At 37.3% G+C, this 19,329-nt stretch overlaps 1 protein-coding gene across 1 annotated transcript in view; it reads left to right on the plus strand.

Moving 5' to 3' along the window:
* LOC145267216 (uncharacterized) overlaps window positions 1-18,895 on the plus strand; it is a 176,663-nt gene extending 157,768 nt beyond the window's left edge. Inside the window, exon 2 of the mRNA XM_080123280.1 lies at window positions 18,307-18,895. Within this exon, the coding sequence (XP_079979406.1) occupies window positions 18,307-18,342 (36 nt within the window). The 3' untranslated portion in view covers window positions 18,343-18,895. The remainder of the gene's footprint in view (window positions 1-18,306) is intronic.
* The last annotated feature ends 434 nt before the right edge of the window (window positions 18,896-19,329 follow it).

The following is a 19,329-nucleotide window of genomic DNA, read 5'->3' on the forward strand; positions in this document are numbered from 1 at the left end:
GGCCGCTGGAAAAACGGTGGGATCTTTCTATCGATCCAGTAGATATCTCACTGCTGATGCTATTCTCTACCTATATAAGAGCCAGGTACGTCCAAGGATGGAATACTGTTGCCACATCTGGGCAGGAGCTGCTAGAAAGGACTTGTCCTGCCTTGATAGAGTTCAAAATAGACTTCGTAGCCTCGTAGGAGATGTCCTTTTCTCCTCCTTGCAACCTCTATCTCACAGAAGAGATGGTGCGAGTTTGTCTCTGATGTATCGTTATTTTCATGGAAAGTGTTCAACTGAGCTTCAATCTTTGGTCCCCCCTCGCCAAACTTTCACAAGAAACACTCGTCTAGCTGTAAACACTATCAATAATTTCCCCACTCTTTATCTGTGCCTAAACCTAAACGTAGATTCCATGAACAAAGCTTCTTTGTTAGAACTGCACGCCTGTGGAATTTTCTTCCGTTTTCCTGCTTTCCGGCTGACTACAATATGGTTGTGTTCAAGTCTAAAGTAAATAAGTTCTTGATGAGCCGTTCCATATAAGTTATTAAATTTACCAAATTTTCATTACTAATGATTACTATATTGACCAATTTCTACTGTACACTCTTTAACCCTTATCCTTGAGTGGCCTCTGGGTCTTGATAATGTGGTGATGCCTTTGTAAAAAAAAAAAAAAAAAAAAGAGATTACAGGTCAAAAAACGACTTACTGACAAAATAGTTTATTGATAAATTATAAAAAAGTATAAAAATTAATGAAGATTTCTTATATATTTCTAAAAGTTAAAAAAAACTTCCAAGTCTATATATATATATATATATATATATATATATATATATATATATATATATATATATATATATATATATATATATATATACGAAATGAAAATTACAATTGAATTTAGCAAAATGATCCAAGATGGTAAAATTCTTTAAACTTTCTTGAAGTTTTTCATTTGGATTTTACCGTCACTGGATTTTTTTTATCTTCTACCAGACTATCCATTCGTGTGTAATCACATTTTTCTTGACCATATTCCCACTGCTTCACTTTTTTTTGTTTTCTAGTAAGATCTTTGACTTACTTGTTGTTTCATCAAATATTTCTTCATGCAAAATCAGATCCCGCATTTTGCTAATTCCTACCCTCTAATGTGAAGGAAAGTATTTCTTCGAAACTCCGGGGATTAAGGACTATCCATTTATCTAGTGTTTCCTTTTTAGAATATAAAAGTTTTTCACTCATTTCAAAGTGATTTTTAACATATTTCATTAACTGTTTGCTCATATATATATATATATATATATATATATATATATATATATATATAAAAAGTTATGAAAATATATATGGCAATTAAGCTACACACAATATTTCGCGTTTCATTCTCGGGAGAATTCGTCAGGCTAATGCCTGACGAATTCTCACGAGATTCTCACCTCGTATGGCATAAGCCTGAATAATTCTTACGAGAATGAAACGCGTAATATTTTCTGTAGCTTTATTGCCATATATATTTTCATACCTTAATACCTAGCTCTTCCTTTGTATCGAGCACTGTTGAAGTAAACACTGAACAATTTATACATCAAATTATATATCGTCTATTACTTTATGTCATTAAATTGAGAAATCATACATATATGGAACGCCATTTTTATTGATGTAGCCGAACACGAACAGGAGTATCATCAGAATATTCATTGTTTTCTTTCTGTATTCATTTTTCTCTGTCATTATTTTGTGACATATTTTATGTTTCTCGCATTATTTCCTGTCGTCGAAATGCTTCTATAGGCACATGACCTAAAATAGAAAAAATAATAAAAAGTTAAAATGGTCGCCATTTCTGTATAGCCATTCACTTCTTTTTCAAAATGAGAATTCCCGTTTACTTTTTATGCTTTTCTTTTATATCTGATCAATTTATATTATCATTCTTTATCTTTATTTTAGTTTATTTCGTTCCAGTTTATTTAACTCAATCCTATTTTCTATCTGACTTTTTTGTTCGTTTCACTGCTTGCAATACACTATTTTTTGTTAATAAAAGCTTAACATTATTATATTAATTGTCTCGAAAAAGCCCTACTGTAATCCTCTCGACAGGAGCTGATAAAACACTATATTTCCATTAATTTCCAGGAACTTTATGTATGGATTGAGCGTAAAATTCAAATAGTATTTCTTCAATGCACAACGATTTAAAAAACCGAAGGGTAATGCGAAAATCAATACTACACTTTGTTCCCTGACAAATCTCATCGCAATGTTTCTCGTTAGTGAGATTATTTCGATAGATGTTGAGATTTTTACGAAATATACCAGGATACAAAACTTCCATAGGAAATATTTTCTCACACTAAATCCTTTATAGATGCAATTTTTGTGTATGATTTTAAACGCGTCCAAAATCAAAAACAAAAGATAAACTTAACCAGCATAAAATACATTGTTTGAAGGTTAAAGCAATGCAGAGTAGTAGAAAACATCGTTATGTACAAGAAAAGCGCAAGAGAAGAAATTACCACATTGGAAGTTTTAAATAATTTTCGATTATATTTTTTATTTGCAAACGCCGAAAGAGGATGCGATCGGTGATAGTATAGTTAGCTGACTTTTAGATAAAACATAATTTTGAAAATATGTATTTCTGATAACTCGTTGTTACTTCATTTTGCCAGCAGTCAGAAGGTTTAGGATGTCAGTTACATAAGATCCGCAGATAAAAATAATGTTTAAAGCATAAATGTTCATCTATGGTTGATATTATATTAATGTTATTATAAAAATACAATAACAAAAATAATACTTGGATAAAGATAATAATAATAATAATAATAATAATAATAATAGTAATAATGATAATAATAATAATAATAAGAAGAAGAAGAAGAAGAAGAAAAAGAAGAAGAGAAGGGAGAAAAAATAATAATATGAAGAAGAAAAATAAAAAGTACAACAAGAAGTACTAGTAGTAGTAGTAGTAGTAGTAGCAGCAGCAGAAGAAGAAGAAGAAGAAGAAGAAGATAAAGAAGAAGAAGGAGAAGAATCCAATTCTACCAAAATGTCAACCACGAAAGCAAATTCTACCACAATTTGAACGGAGGAAAAACAAACACAGAACCAAACCAGAAACAAATTTTTCCTAATGTAAAACATATGAGGAAGCACAGAATCACAATAGAAATGCTGAATGGCTTAAAGCCGTGAACGAACATTTAAAAAATCGAAATAGATAAGTGGGGAGTTGATAATGCCCCGTGGATGTGTTATCGGCAGCTCCAGAAACTCTCGCTTCTCCTTTTTTGTCCCTCAGTCCTCATTTCCAATGAGTGATTTTTCTGACAATTGATGAAAGAAAAAGTTGCATTCAAGGTCGGTAGAACTTTGTCAACAGTAGCCTGAGATATCGAAAATTGGCTTTTTCTACGTCTATCCTTGTGGCCATGCAACTAGTAAGAGTGATTCAGGTAAACGTTTCATCAGGGCTGACGTTATCCGCCTGAGAGTCAGGGACCCGAACCTTGGATCAGTCACTAAGGAGGTGGTCCTATCAGCAGGTGCAAAGTACAGGGGCTGATGTCATGCCATTTGGTGAATAGATTCTGGACCATGCAGTAGGTTCTGGTGAGGTATCTCGATGCCATACTAGTGGGTAATTGTTACGGCTTTACCTTATCATGTGCTACAAAACAAAACTTTTCTGTCTTTTGCTCTTTTACTTTCTCTCTCTGTCCTGCTCTAACCAAGTCTGTCGATCTGCTTCACTAATCCCAAAACCTCAATATGATATATCTCTAGAAACAAAATACGAATAAAATTATAACCCATCCTTCAACATAGACCTCTGCTATCATGTCTCCTTCTCCAACATCAGGGGTCTACGTTCATACATTACAGAGGTTGAAACCAAATTACAGGAGTCGAAACCGGACATATTCTTTTTAAGCGAAACTGGCAAAGGGCCGACCACTTCCCTAGATGAGTTCATAATTAAAGGATACTCCAACTTGACACCTACATCTGACCCCCAAGATCGCCATGGGCATGGAATATTTGCCTATATTTAAGGTGGCTTTCCATGTGGTAAGGATATCTCCAGAGAAGCCCCTAATTTACCTCATATGTGCTTCCGGGTCGCACTGGACTACACCTCCGCATTAGTATTTGCCCTCTTTCGCCCACACAACAGTAGGGTCACTATCTTAAAGAGTATATCTGAGAAAATTGATCACATCCTGTCTGCTCACTCTTCGGCTAACATTCATATTTGAGGTGACTTCAATGTCCATAATGTGATGATCCGGGGAGGTTCTGTCATGATTTTCCCATTGCCTATGCCCTCACTCAGATTGTTCACGAACCCACCCATGTGCCCGATAATACCAGTCAGTATGCAAGCCTTCTGGATCTTTTTTCTCTCAACTTCCCCTGAACTGTGTTCAAGTTCATTTTTATCTCCTCTGGGATTCTTCTACTACTCCGTTGTGTCAGTTAAGATAAAAATGAAAGGCAATAAGGCTTAATACGTTCCTCTCCAGCATTCTGTATATCGGTACTCTGGTTGACTGGGATAGCTTCCGTACATTCATATCTGATCTACCTCTGCATTCCATGTTTAAAAAGACGTGCCCTCTATATTATCATACCTGATCGAATGGATAATTTTAGGAATAGACCGATTCATACAATCAAAAAAATTCCAACAAACACCTATCAGCGAGCCATGGTTCTCCCCAGAATGTGCTGCTGCCATCGCGCCCAGAAATCACTTTTTCTGTAGCTACCAACGTTATAAGTGTACTGAGACTATTGCTGCTTTCAGGACTGCCAGCAACCACTGTAAAAGAATAAAGAAAAATGCAAGAGAGCTTGGTAGTAGCTGGCCAGCTGCTTCATTCCCACCAGTTTTGGCAAATAGCTAACATGATTCTGAAAAGAAGCGTGCTTTTTATCCCAACAATCATCAATAGACCTGAGGGAATCTCATCACATCAGACAAGACCAAACTATTTGCCAAGAACTTTGCAGCTAATGCTACTCTTAGCGACGAAGACCATCATCTCCCCGTATTTCCTCCTATAACAGACAACACGCTATGCAACATAAAAATATTTGTGCGTGAATCGCCAAGCAAATCAAGAACCTTGATTCCAGTAAAGAAACCGACCCTGACGGCATTCCAGTTATAGTTCTTAAAAAGCTCCAACCAGTACTAGTCCCCATATTACAAAACTGTTTAAGCGTTGCCTTAAGGAGAAGTTCTTTCCGGCACCTTGGAATATCTCATCAGTATGCCCTGTATTTAAAAATTCAGGTGATAAGTCATCGCCTTCTCAGTACAGATCAATAAGTCTCCTGTGTCTCATAAGTAAGCTGCTAGAATCGATATTAAATAAAGAAGTAGTCGACCACCTCAGGAAAAATTACCTTCTTAGTGACATGCAGTATGGTTTCCGTTCTGCTAGATCTACAGCAGATGTGCTAACGGTTATATCTCAAAGGACTAGTGAAGCTCTCAACAAAGGCTTCCTTTCTAGGGCAATAGCTCTTGGCATATCACATCCCTTCGATAAGGTACGGCATAAATGCCTACTAGACAAGATATCCAGCTACGGTATAACTGGAAATGTTTTCTCAATTATTAAATCATTTCTCTCTGAAAAGCCAAGGATGGACAGAAATCAGAGACCCACAATATTAATGCTGGAGTATCTCAGGGGTCCATGCTGGGCCTTACTCTCTTCCTGATTTCCAAAAACACATACTTTAATCATTCGTAGACATCTATGCTGATGACAGGGTCATCTATGACAAGGAATCAAAGGCCGTAAATGACAAAGTTCACTCTGATTCTCTCTCCTCTTGTCGTGTGCGCGTGGTACAGTGGAGGAAGAGGTGGCTTGTTATTTTTAATGCATCTAAAACCAAGCTTCTATCATTACATCATCATCGCTCTGATTCCAATCTGGCGTCAATTGAAATGGATGGCTCTCGTCTTAGGGAGGCTCCATGTTTTGACAAGCTTCTAGGTTTGACCTTTACTCCTGATTTGAAATGGAACACGTATATCAGGTCTGTTGTTACTAAGGTCGCTGTGTGGGGGTGTGGGATTCTTCTACCGCTACAGAACATATCTCACTACTGATGTAATTCCCTATGTGTATAAAAGCCAAGTACGTCCAAGGATGGAGTATTGCTGCCACCTTTGGGCAGGGGCTGCTGAAAACAGCATATCCTGCCTTGGCAGAGTACAAAATAGACTTCGTGGCTTAGTGGGGGATGTCCTTTTCTCTACCCTGCAGCCTCTCTCCCACAGAAGAAACGTTACGAGCCTCAATTTGTTTTATCGTTATTTTCAGGGCAAGTACTCGTCTTAGGTCCAACCTCCGGGTCCCCCCCCTCGCCAATCTTTCAAGAAAAGCATTCGTCTGGCTGAAACACTGTCATTAAATTTCCTTACTCTTTACCTTTGTCTAAATCCAAGCGTATATTGCATGAGTAGAGCTTATTTCTTAGAAGTGGACGATGTGGAATTCTTTCCCGTTTGCCTGTTTCCCACCTGACTACAACTTGGATGTCTTCAAGTCTAACGTAAACAATTTCCTGACAAAATGCCCCTTTAGTAAGACACTTTATCAAATCTCGAATACTACCGATTACTACGATACTATCCCATTGATTACTGTACACGGAATAACACTTATTCCCGCGTGGCTTCTGGGCCTTGATATGTGGTTACCTGCATGTAAAACAAGGAATAGTAAATTAAATCAGTAAAAAAAACCTAAAGAAATCCATATGAAAAATGGCAAACTGGAGAGCACCAGGATACGACGAGATACATGCATACTTGTTAAAAATTCTGAATATTACACGAAACGCCAGCCCCAAAATGTGGAGATGTATACAGGAAGCACACATATCATATTAGATGACAAAAGGTAGAACAACGTTGATACAGAAGAATAGAGAGAAAGTAACCCCTCAATCGGTCTATCACATGTTTACACACTATGTAAAAAAAAAACAGCACAACTGAGTGACACAAATCTACAACTTCCTGAATAATCGTGGACTTCAACCCCAGGAACAGAACAGATGCAAAAAGGAAAAAAAAGGACTAACCCATTATCTGCATTATATAGATCAACATATGCTGAAGAAAGTAAAAAGTAGGAAAACTAATTTTGCCATGGCATAGATCGACTCCAAAAAACAAACTGCAAGATCTCACAAGCATAGAATATTAGAATGCTTAAAAATGTATTAAATACCAAACAGGATCATCAACTTGATTGGCAATTAAATTAGAACTTGGCCACTGGAATTGACCGCTGGTGGACAACAAAAATAGAAATTAACATACAAAGATGCATCTTCCGAAGGGATTCACTATCACCATTACTGTTCACCATACTCATGATGCACCTGAACAATATACTGAGAAAGTACCAAGCCGGATACAAGTTCTCTTATACAGACGAAAAAATGAACAACCTAATGTACATGGACGATCTAAAACTTTTTGCAAGGACCGAAAAGGAAACATAATAAAAGGTATAAATACATGGGCAGTATCACTAGTAAGCTAATTTGGACCGTTCATGGGGTGGACTAAATAACTGAGGAAGCTCGATCAGAAGACCTGAAAACTCATGAACATGCACAGTGCACTACACCCAAAGGACGATGCTGATCGACTCTACGTGAATAGAAATGACAGCAGAAAATAACTGGTGTGTTGAGAAGATTTTGTAAATGACACAACAAAGAACTAGAAAACTACATAATGCAAAATAATGAAAGGACAATTATGGCAGCAAGTGACACTGCAAAAATCCACAAAACAGAAAACAAAGAGACAAAGGAAAAATGAGAAAAGAAAAATGGGAAGGGAAACAACAACATCCATAAGAGTGACAACCGATAAGAATAACGAAAACACTTTGTCATGTATGAGAAAAAGACAGCTAAACCGAGAAACTGAATCAACGATAACCGCAGTAAAAATATCTCGTTTAGAACCACAAAAACCAAAGCAAATGTCGACAAACCACAAGAAAAATAAATGAACACTACGTAGACAAAAAGACCAAACGAGAAACTATATAGTAGGCGAATGCAGCACACTGGCACAACATATATACAAGAACAGACACGATCAAGTGGGCAGGGACAACAATGGAAATTATGCAACAACTGCATCTGGAACGCACAGAAACATGGTACAAGCATAAGCCGGCAACAGTACTAAACATGAGAATCACAAAGTCCTATGGGACATAGACCTAAAAACAGATAAATTAATCCAAACTAGAATACCAGATGTCGTAATCATTATCAAGCAAGAAAAGTCCTGCAAAAGTGTAGACTTTGCTGAACACGCTGACCACAGGATGAATATCAAAGAATAGGCTAAACGTAGCAAATACACAGAGCTAGCCAGAGAGCTGAAAGGGATATTTTTTTTACATATCCATCAACACATTATCAAGGCCAAGAGGCCACTCAAGGATAAGGGTTAAAGAGTGTACAGTAGAAATTTGACATTATAGTAATCATTAGTAATGAAAATTTGGTAAAGTTGATAACTTATATGGAACGGCTCATCAAGAACTTATTTACGTAAGACTTGAAGACAACCATATTGTAGTCAGCCGGAAAGCAAGAAAACGGAAGAAAATTCCACAGGCGTGCAGTTCTAAGAAAAAAGCTTTGTTCGTGGAATCTACGTTTAGGTTTAGGCACAGATAGAGTGGGGGGAATTATTGATAGTGTTTACAGCTAGACGAGTGTTTCTTGTGAAAGTTTGGCGAGGGGGGACCCTAGATTGAAGCTCATTCGAACACTTTCTATGAAAATAACGATACATCAGAGACAAACTCGCAACATCTCTTCTGTGAGATAAAGGTTGTAAGGAAGAGAAAAGGACATCTCCTACGAGGCTACCAAGTCTATTTTGAAATCTATCAAGGCAGGCCAAGTCCTTTCTAGTAGCTCCTGCCAAGATGTGGCAAGAGTATTCCATCCTTGGACGTACCTGGCTCTTATATAGATAGAGAATAGCATCAGCAGTGAGATATCTACCGGATAGATAGAAAGATCCCACCATTTTTCCAGCGGCCTTGGCAACATATTTGATGTAGGTGTTCCATTTACGATCAGGAGTAATGGTCAAGCCAAGAAGTTTGTCAAAAGTTGAGTCCTCCTGAAGACGAGAGCCATTCGTTTCAATTGATGTCAGATGTGGATCAGAATGTTGATGATGTAAAGAGAGAAGCTTGGTTTTAGATGCATTAAAAGTAACCAGCCATTCTTTACCCCATTATACTACGTGCTCAAGATCAGAGGAGAGAGAATTGGAGAGAACTTGGTCGTTTAGTGTCTTAGATGTGCTACCATAAATGGTAGTGTCGTCAGCATAGATGTCTACAAATGATGTAAGGATGTGATTTGGAAGATCATTAATGTAGATCAGGAAAAGAGTTGGGCCCAGGATGGACCCCTGAGGGACACCGGCATTAATACTGTGAGCTTCTGATTTTTGCCCCTCAACTACTACTCTTATGAACCTATCAGAAAGAAATGATTTAATTATTGAGAAGACATTTCCAGCAATACCATAGCTAGAGATCTTATGAAGTAAACCTTTGTGCCATACCCTATCATAGGCCTTAGATATGTCAAGAGCAATTGCCCTAGAAAGGTTGCCTCCGTCGAGAGATTTGCTAATCATATGAGATATAACTGTAAGCACATCTGCTGTAGATCTAGCAGAACGGAAACCATATTGAGTGTCACTAAGAAGGTTATTTTTGTTGAGATAGTTGATTACTTCTGTATTTAATACAGATTCCAGCAACTTACTCATGACGCACAGGAGACTTATTGGCCTGTACTGAGAGGGGGATGAGCGATCACCTGAATTCTTAAATACAGGGCATACTGATGAAATTTTCCAGGGAGATGGGAAACTATTCTCCTTAAGACAACGTTTAAACAGTTTTTTAAGTATGGGCGCTAGTTCATGTTGAAGTTTTTTGAGTACTATAATTGGAATACCGTCAGGGCCAGTTGCTTTACTGGAATCAATGTTTTTGATTAGCTTGGCAACATCACGTACAGATATACGTATATCACATAGCGTGTTTTCTGATACAGGAGGAAATATTGGGGGTTGGCAGCCTTGATCGCAAAGGGTAGAATTAGCTGCGAAGTTCTTGACAAAGAGTTTTGCTTTGTCTGATGCTGACGAGATTACCTCAGGTCCATTGATAATAGTTGGGATGGAGCACAAGCTTCTGTTCAGGATTCTGTCTGCTATTTGCCAAAACTGGTGGAAACCAAGCCGCTGCTCAGCTACTTTGGACTTAACAGATAGAGCATACAACTCTCTTGCATTCTTTATTACTTTCTTACAATGGTTGCTGGCAGTCATGAAAGCGGCTTTAGTTTTCATACATCTATTACGTTGGAAACAGTGGAAAAAGTGATTTCTGTGTGCAATGGCAGCAGCACATTCTGGAGAGAACCATGGCTGGCTGTTAGGTTTTTGCTGAAACTTTTTCGGGGGTATGAAACGGTCAATACCTACAATTAACCATTCCGTCAGGTCTAATACTATAGAGGACACCTCCTTTTTAAACATGCAATGCAGAGGTAGATCAGATATAAATGTACGGAAGCTATCCCAGTCAGCCTTAGTGTATCGGTATACTGTACGATGGAGAGGTACGTCTGGGGACTTATTACATTTCATTTTTATCTTAATTGATACAACAGAGTGGTGGAAGAGCCAAGAGGTGACATAAAAGAAACTGAACATAGTTCAGGGCAAGTTGTGAGAAAAAGGTCTAGTAGGCTCGCATACTGGCCATCATTGTCGGGCACACGGGTGGGTTCCTGAACAATCTGAGTGAGGTCATAGGCAATGGAGAAATCATGACAGAACCTTCCCTCATCATCGGTCTTGTTAGAGTGGGTCAACCATTCGATGTTGTGAACATTGAAGTCACCACATACGTGAATGTTAGCTGAAGGATACGCAGATAAGACTTGGTCAATTTTCTTACATATGCTTTGAAAGATAGTAACTCCGCTGTTATGGGGGCGATAGAGAGTAAATATAAATGACGTAGTGTGAGCTAAAGCAACCCGGAAGCACATATAAGGTAAGTTAGGATCTTCCCGGGAGATGTCCCTCCCACATGGAAAGTTATCCCTAATATAGGCACAAATTCCTGCCCATGGCGATCTTGGGGGTCAGATTTAGAAGTTAAGTTAGAGTATCCTTTTATTGCGAACTCTTCTAGGGAAATAGGCTGTCCAATGCCAGTTTCACTTAAAAATAAAAGGTCTGGTTTAGTCTCCTGTAATTGGGTTTCAACCTCTGGAAGGTTAGAACGTAGACCCCTGATGTTGGAGAAGGAGATATGGTAGTAGGAGTCTACGTTGGAAGTTGGAGAACCGGGTTTAATCGTGTATTTTTCTTGAAACTTGTCATGATGGAATTTTGGAATTTGTGGACTAGGTCGTCAGATTTACTTTAAGCAGGACAGCGAGGGGAAACTAATAGAGAAAAAGAAACGAAGAATTTTGTTTTATTTGTAGCTGATCATAAGGTAAAGCCGTAACAATTACCCACCAGTATGGCATCGAGAGGCCCCACCAGAAACTACTGCATGGTCCAGAATCCATTCACCAAATGGCAATACAGCAACTCCAGTACTTTGCACCTGCTGATAGGACAGCCTACTTGGTGGTTAATCCAAAGTTCGGGTCCCTGACTATCAGGCGGATAACGTAAGCCCAGACAAAACGTTTACCTCCAGCACCCTTACTAGTGACATGGCTACAAGGATAGACATAGAAACAGAAAATTTCCGCCATCTCTGCCAACTGTTCGCGCAAAATACTACCAACCTAGAAAACAGCTTTTTCTTCTCCCTTTGCCAAAAAAATCACTCATTAAAAAATGAGGACTGAGGGACAAATAAGAAGGAGCGAGAGTAACAGGAGCTGCCGATAACGCATCCCCAATGCGTTTTCTACTCTCCATTAAAAGAAAACAAAAAACTATTAAGTATTGTACTTAATAAAAGTCCAACGGACGTGTTTAAGGGAAAGTATGGTGATAGATTCCCCTCCCACGAACTAAGAATGAGTACAAATTCGTAATCTATTTTTGCAATCAACTTGGTAGAGAAATAAACATTTATGGACGAGAAAAAAAAGCTAGCATTTAATAAAACAGAAATACATAAATTAAATACTGAAATAAAATGGAGTTATTAATATTTGAATCTAAAAATAAAACAGTATGATTAAACTTGAAAACACTTATCTCAACAAAAAACACGGTCGATTCCAAAATGTAAACTGAAATGAGGAAATTTAAGTTAACAGCGTCCAAAAAGATTTTTTTTTCAAATTAACCGTAAAAAAGAAGCGTGATTTTATTCTGAACTTTAGCTAGTCACGTTATAAGAAATTTACGATAAAAAAGAAAAGCGTATGGGGGGAGGATAAATTATATACTGAAATAAAATGGAGTTATTAATATTTGAATCTAAAAATAAAAAGTATGATTAAAATATGGATAATGACGAAAATCAACATAATACCTATCATAGTAGGAGCACTAGGAATAATTGCGAAAACTTTGTAAAAAGAATGGGAGAATTAGAATTAAGGGAATGGGTGAAAAGATACAACGAATACCGATAATGAAAACAGCTGAAATATTAAGGAAAACCTTGAATGCGGAGAATAATACACATGGGCCAGATGCGCGGGCCAGGAACACTGCTACAGATGTAAAACACGAAGAAGCGTTGCATAGAAACGAGGAAATTGAAGCTGAATATATGCAAATTCTCTGTCCTAACCCAATTCTACTCAAATTACCCCATCACCACCGCCACAAAGTGTGATGGTAAATAGTTTAGAAGGGTCAAAGAGGATGGAAAGCCCCAGGAGAGAGCGCTGGTCAGACTTTCGCTGGACAAGTGCCCACAGAACTGTGATTTTGGGGGAGGCTTATTCATACTCAAATTCTAGTAGATACAAATGGCCGCTGGCGGCAAGAAATCAATAGTAATCTGCTGTTGGCATAACGCACATTCATTTGCCTATTCTACGAAAGAGGTGGAAAGTTCTGGAAATATGGGGAGACTTGTTGTCAATCAGCTTCCAGGGAACAACACTGATTTTTCCAGGAGAAATATATGATGACCTGCGTGTCAGCTCCTGTATACTACTACTACTACTACTACTACTGATACTATTATTACTACTTCTACTACTACTAACAATAATAATAAAAAATCATTATACAAATTATTATTATTATTATTATTATTATTATTATTATTATTAATGGCACACATGGAGCTTTCACACAAGCCAACAAACGATCTGATTGGAAACCTGTGGTGTTCTCTGGAAGCTGAGTGACAACAAGTGTCCCCAGACGTCCATCTCTCTCCACCTCCTTCGATAGCATTTGCAAATGAATTTGCATCATCGCAACAGCCGCTTACCAATGATTTCTCACTGGTAATGAGCATTGGTTTGTACTGGAATTTGAGTGGCACTCAGCCTCTCCGAAGTCCCAGTTCTCCTTGCGCTTGTCCAGCCGAGGTCTGGTGGCGCTCGCTCATCGGTCTTTTAGCCCTTATTGACTCTCTCGGCCTTTTGGTATCCATTTTTATTGGGGGAACGGTGATGAAACAATGGGGGGGATGCATGGTGGGAGTGTAGAACTTGTAGATATTAAGTTTCGGTGAACTTCATTCCCTGTAACGCTTATTCGTTATATTGTCTTGTATTATTCTCCGCATTCAAGAGTTTTCCTTGATATTTCAGTCGTTTTTATTATCGTTAGTCGTTGTACTTTTGCAGTTATTCCTCTGATTCCAATTTCTGACATTCTTTTTTCGACGTTTGTCGGAATTGTTCTTAGTGCTCTTACTATTATCGGTACTATTTTGATTTTCTTCATCATCCAAATCCCTTTTAACTCTCTGGCTAGCTCTGTGTATTTGCTTCGTTTCTCCTTTTCTTTCATGCTCACCCTGTGGTTTGCTGGGACTGCAAAGTCTACGATTTGACAGGATTTTTATTTCTTGTTAATTATTACGACATCGGGTCTTCTTGCTTGGATTGGTGTGACCGTCTGTATGTCCATATTCTACAGGATTTTGTGGTTCTCGTTTTCGAGTGCTGTTGTGGGTTAATGCTTGTACCATTTGTCTGTACGCTCAAACTGCAGTCGTTTGCAAAATTCCCAGTGTACCACCCTCCCCATTTGGGCATGCCTGTTTTTGTATTCCTCTTGGGCAAGTTTGCTGCATTCGCTTACTATATGGTTTATCGTTTCGTCTCTTTATCCACAGAGGCTACATTTGCTGTTTTCTTTTGTTTTATCGATTGTTGCTTTAATATGGTTGGTTCTTATCAAGTTATCTTGTGCTGCAGTTATTAGAGATTCAGTTTCTTTGTTTATATGTCCTTTTCGCATCCATGTCCAGGTGTTTTCATTATTCTCATCTTTTATCATTGTTATGAATCTTCCGTGGAATTGTTTCTCTGCCCATTTATCTTTTCTCGTTTGGTCATTTGTCTCTCTGTTGTTTGTTTTGTTGTTTTTTTTCAGTGTCTATCGCTGCCATGAATATCATTTCAGTGTTTTGCATTATGTATCTTTGTAGTTCTTTTTTCGTGTCCTCCACACAGTCTTCTATACAGATCAGTCCTCTCCCGCCGTCTTTCCTTTTCACGTAGAGGTTGTCAATATCGTCCTTTGGGTGTAGTGCATTATGCATGGCCATGAGTTTACTGATTTTCTGGGAGAGTTGTCTCTATTTTTCTTTTGTCCACCCTATAAACGGTCCAGAGTATCTGACTAGTGATACTGCCCATCTGTTATACCTTTTATTAGGTTTCTGCTCTATAATTTCTGTTTTCAGTAGTTATCTTGTTCTCCTGAGGTATTCCTTTCAAATTTTCTCTTTCATTTCTGTTGCTCTGATGGTGCTCGCTTCCAGAATTCCCAAGTATTTATAGTCATCTCGTTTCCCTAGTGATTTCATTTCTGTGTGATTGGGAAGTTTCATGCCTTCTGCCGTTTCCAATTTTCCCTTCCTTATAACTAGTTGTGTGCATTTTACATTCCAAATTCCATTTGGATATCTTGGCTGAAACTCCTGGTAGTATTAATTATTGTCTCTAGCATCTTTTCGGTCCTTGCAATAAGTTTCAGATCGTCCATGTATAACAGGTGGTTCATATTTTTTCTCTTTATTGGAGAACTTTTATCCGGCTTGGCACTTTCTCAGAATACTGTTCAAGGGAATTATGGCTATGATGAACACTATTGGTGATAGTGAGTGTCCTTGGAAGATGCCTATTTTATGTTAATTTCTATTATGAGTTGTCTATCAGCTGTCAATTCCAGTCTCCATGTTTTCATTGCATTTTCTATTACGTTGGTGATCCTGCTTAGTATTTTATACATTGTATTATCCATGCTTGGGGGATCCTGTCATACGTTTTTTTGTAATCCACCCATGCCATGGTTTATTCTTTCTCCTCCTTTTTACCTCCATTATGATCTTTTGATCTCTATATAAAAGGTACGCTGTCCCTATTAATCCTTTTTGGCATCCTTTCTGCTCCTCGGGGATGAATCCACGGTTATTCAGGGAGTGGTAGATTTGTTCCCTCAGTTGTGCTGTTAGTATCTTCCACATGGTTTGTAAGCACGTGGTTGGCATATAGTTGCAAGGGACTATTCATTTCTCCGTGTCCTTCTGTAGCAGTGGTGTTCTACCTTTTGTCATTCAGTCTGGTACGCTTGCTTCCTGTATACTCTACTCAGGATTTGGGCTAGCCTTTCGTGTAAGGTTGTGAATTTTTGAACCAGTATGCATGTCTCTAATCGTGCCCTGGTGGTCTCTAATTTGCCATTTTTTCTTTGGTTTTCTTTAGGGTTTCCTTGCTGATTTCATTCACTGTTCCTTCTTCTGTTTGTTGTAACTCTTCCTTCATGTCATTCAGCCATTCGGCATTTCTATGATGATCTCGTCGCCTTCCCATATTTTACTCCAGTAGAGTTTTGTTTCCGTCAGATTTTATTGTTCTGTTTTTGTTTTACCTCCGTTTACATTTTGGTAGAATTTGCTTCCATTAGTTTCAAATGTTCTGTTTTGTTTGCATTGTTCATATGTATATCTATATCGTCTCAATCTCGCTTCTTTTGCTTCTATTTTTGGTCCAGTTCTTCATGTTTCTTGTTTAGCCTCTCCCTGTCAGTTACATTTCCAATATTCCGTTCCCTCCACATTGCACTGGTGATTATTTTTTTATGTTAGTTTGTTTATGTTTCTAGTCTTGTTTCCCATCCGTGTTTTGTCGGTTCGCTTGTCCCCGGTGTTTTTTCTGATTTTGACGCCTGCGTAAATTATTATTATTATTATTATTATTATTATTATTATTATTATTATTATTATTATTATTATTATTATTGTTTTCGTCAATCACATGTTTTCATATCGAAATATAAATATTTGCTTCAAGTGAAAATGTGTAAGACATCAGTGAAGAAGTTAACATATCTGCCTTAGCGACCTTTGCACGCAATGATAGAATATTCTAGACTAATGAAGAAAGTAATTAATATGTTTGTGAATTTAGAAGGAGAGGGACAAATCCTTCTTTCAATATTCCCTTCAAAATATTTTCCCTATTTGTATTTACCCCGAATTTTTATGCTCTTTATATACGTGTGATATTGCAAAATTCTTCGCATTTACGTGAGAGGTAAGTACTATCCTTATTACAGCACCGCACGTAAAATAATTCTGGACTTTCTGTTTACACAAGTACCTACTATGAAGTATTCAACTGACAAATTATACGCAACATGGGGCCCAGAAGAAGGACCTGGGTGTAATGAACGTTAGGTACTCCATCTGTGGTCAGCATGGGGAACTCGACCCTCATCTTGCGAATGTTGGATCATTTCCTAATTTCAGAGACAACAATATAACAAACGCAACACACGTACATATCACTTAAAATTTCAAGTAGTAAAACAATAAATATTAACTACAGGGGAACCAAATTAACCAACATAGACAATACCCGAATAGTGAAATCGATGGAAAAACAGAAAAAAAATGTGTCATTGAATGCTATTATAGAAGACACTTCAAAGACCGAGGTTCTCACAAACGGATGATATAGTTGTGTCCAGTGAATACCATCCATTAGAACAAAGAATTGCGGACCAAGCGAAACTTATTTTCAAAGATAAGTTAACTTTCAAATTAAGAAGTTAAAGAAAAAAAACAGATAAATTATGAAACAGACCAAAACCACCTATAGCTGGGGGTACACCGATCTCCAGTTTTAGAAGACCTTTAAAACTCAGAGACTAGAATCCTGCAGACCAAGGTCTATGAAACAGCAAAACTTAACGAGAATGAAGTGGCTGAAGTCGAAAATAGTGGGTAACTAATTTTATTTTAGTATTTTTGTTAATATTTAATTTTTATCAGATGATAAAAAAAATATAATCAAAATTAAATGAAGATACAGTTTGTACTCATTAGGCAACAACGGTCTCAGAAAATCTATTTTCTTCACCGATTCCAATAATTATTTTTTATATATGTGTATTACTTTTTACATTGCTTTTTTTGTTTTTTTGTTGTTGTTTTTTTATGTACCGTTGATATTTACTATTTTAGTTTTCTTAGTAGCCGCCATTGTGAATAATTCACCTTAGAGAACAAATCTGTGCACGTACAATGACAACTTATTAGATGCATTTGATACATACAACAGCAATAAATATCACGTCGTCAGATTGAAAAAAATATTCATCGAGCAGGGATTTTAGCACATAATAGCAAAAAAAAGGCAGTCAGTATTTAAGGCAAGTGGTCACTTAGGCAGCTGACAATAAGGAAGATGTTATAGCTTGGCAGTCTAACTTTTTGAGGCATGTGAAAACAGTTATTTATTCCATAAACGTACGTGGATGCTACGTTTAAGATTAACGTTTTAGTTGAAATACACATTTACGCTGTTCCTCCTATTTTGTTTTTAAACAGTTTTTATTGATTTCAATCTTTCTACGTTGGTTGATGTCTAAATTATTTATTTTTTTTTATTATTTTCGTACGTATTTATATAACTGGTTCGGTTCATTGGCAATTATATGTAACCGTCTACATCTTTTGTATTATCTATATTTTTAAATACACCTTTTAATTTATTTTCTGTTTATTTTAACAGGCTCTTTGTTCGTGTCTGATGCCCCAAAAGGAATGAGAACAGAAAACATCAGCAGTGGAAGAAGAAATGCAGAATTCTGAAGCTTAGACCTCGCAACCAGACAACATTTATATATGTGGCATCTACAAGAAAGTTTGCTAATCTATGATTGTCTTGCAAAGTCATAGAAGATGTTGCTACTCGCAACGACCTAACCTCAAGCACAGAAACGTACTGACACCAACAAGAACATCATTGCTCTCGGTTTATCTTTCAGTTCCCCTTTACTTCCTCATCTTTCTCAATTGTTACTTCTCCTGGATTAACTTACCAGTATACGGTAAAGATTAACATTCTGATGCATCCACTATAAATTATATTCTTTTCTTTTTTGGGCGCATGAGTTCTTGTTTAAAACCACCTTAGTACATGTGTACGTCTATCAACATTAATATTTCGCACTATTTGTTTAATAGTTTACTACGAGCAAACGTTTTCTGATGCCATTTATGAAGGTTTTTCAGGTCGTTTACTCAATTCTTTGTGTAGAGTTCAGAACTAACGATTTTCTAAACATTTTCCACCAATAAAAACTAGACGCACCCGTCAATTGTGTTGACTTTTTTGTTCATGGAATCTTAAATATAAACTATTTTGTCCTATCACGCACTAGAGTATAATAAGTGTATTTGTGCATTTGATATAAAACTGTTTTATTGGAATGAGGGTTAAACTGCTCTATTAGTAATTATTCTGCACTTTTAGAAGACATTTTGTGTTAGTTTCTACCAGATTTTTTCCCCATTTTGCTCTCTTTCTTTCTTTTACTGCATGTCAATCCTTTCCCAAATTCTATCCTTCTGTCCAATTAATTCCACTAAATCTGTCTTGTTTTGCGTTCGCTTAAAACTGCATGATTTCACTACGTTCGATTTTAAATCCGTCAGTGTGTAAATCACCTGATAATAGCGGCCTCTGCCTCATCCGACTGACACATCCCATAATCCTGCGCTCGAAGATCTCCATTGACAAGGGCTTCCAATA

This window comes from Euprymna scolopes, chromosome 42 (genome assembly GCF_053919585.1).
Source record: "Euprymna scolopes isolate OS-2025 chromosome 42, ASM5391958v1, whole genome shotgun sequence".
Classification (NCBI taxonomy): domain Eukaryota; kingdom Metazoa; phylum Mollusca; class Cephalopoda; order Sepiida; family Sepiolidae; genus Euprymna; species Euprymna scolopes.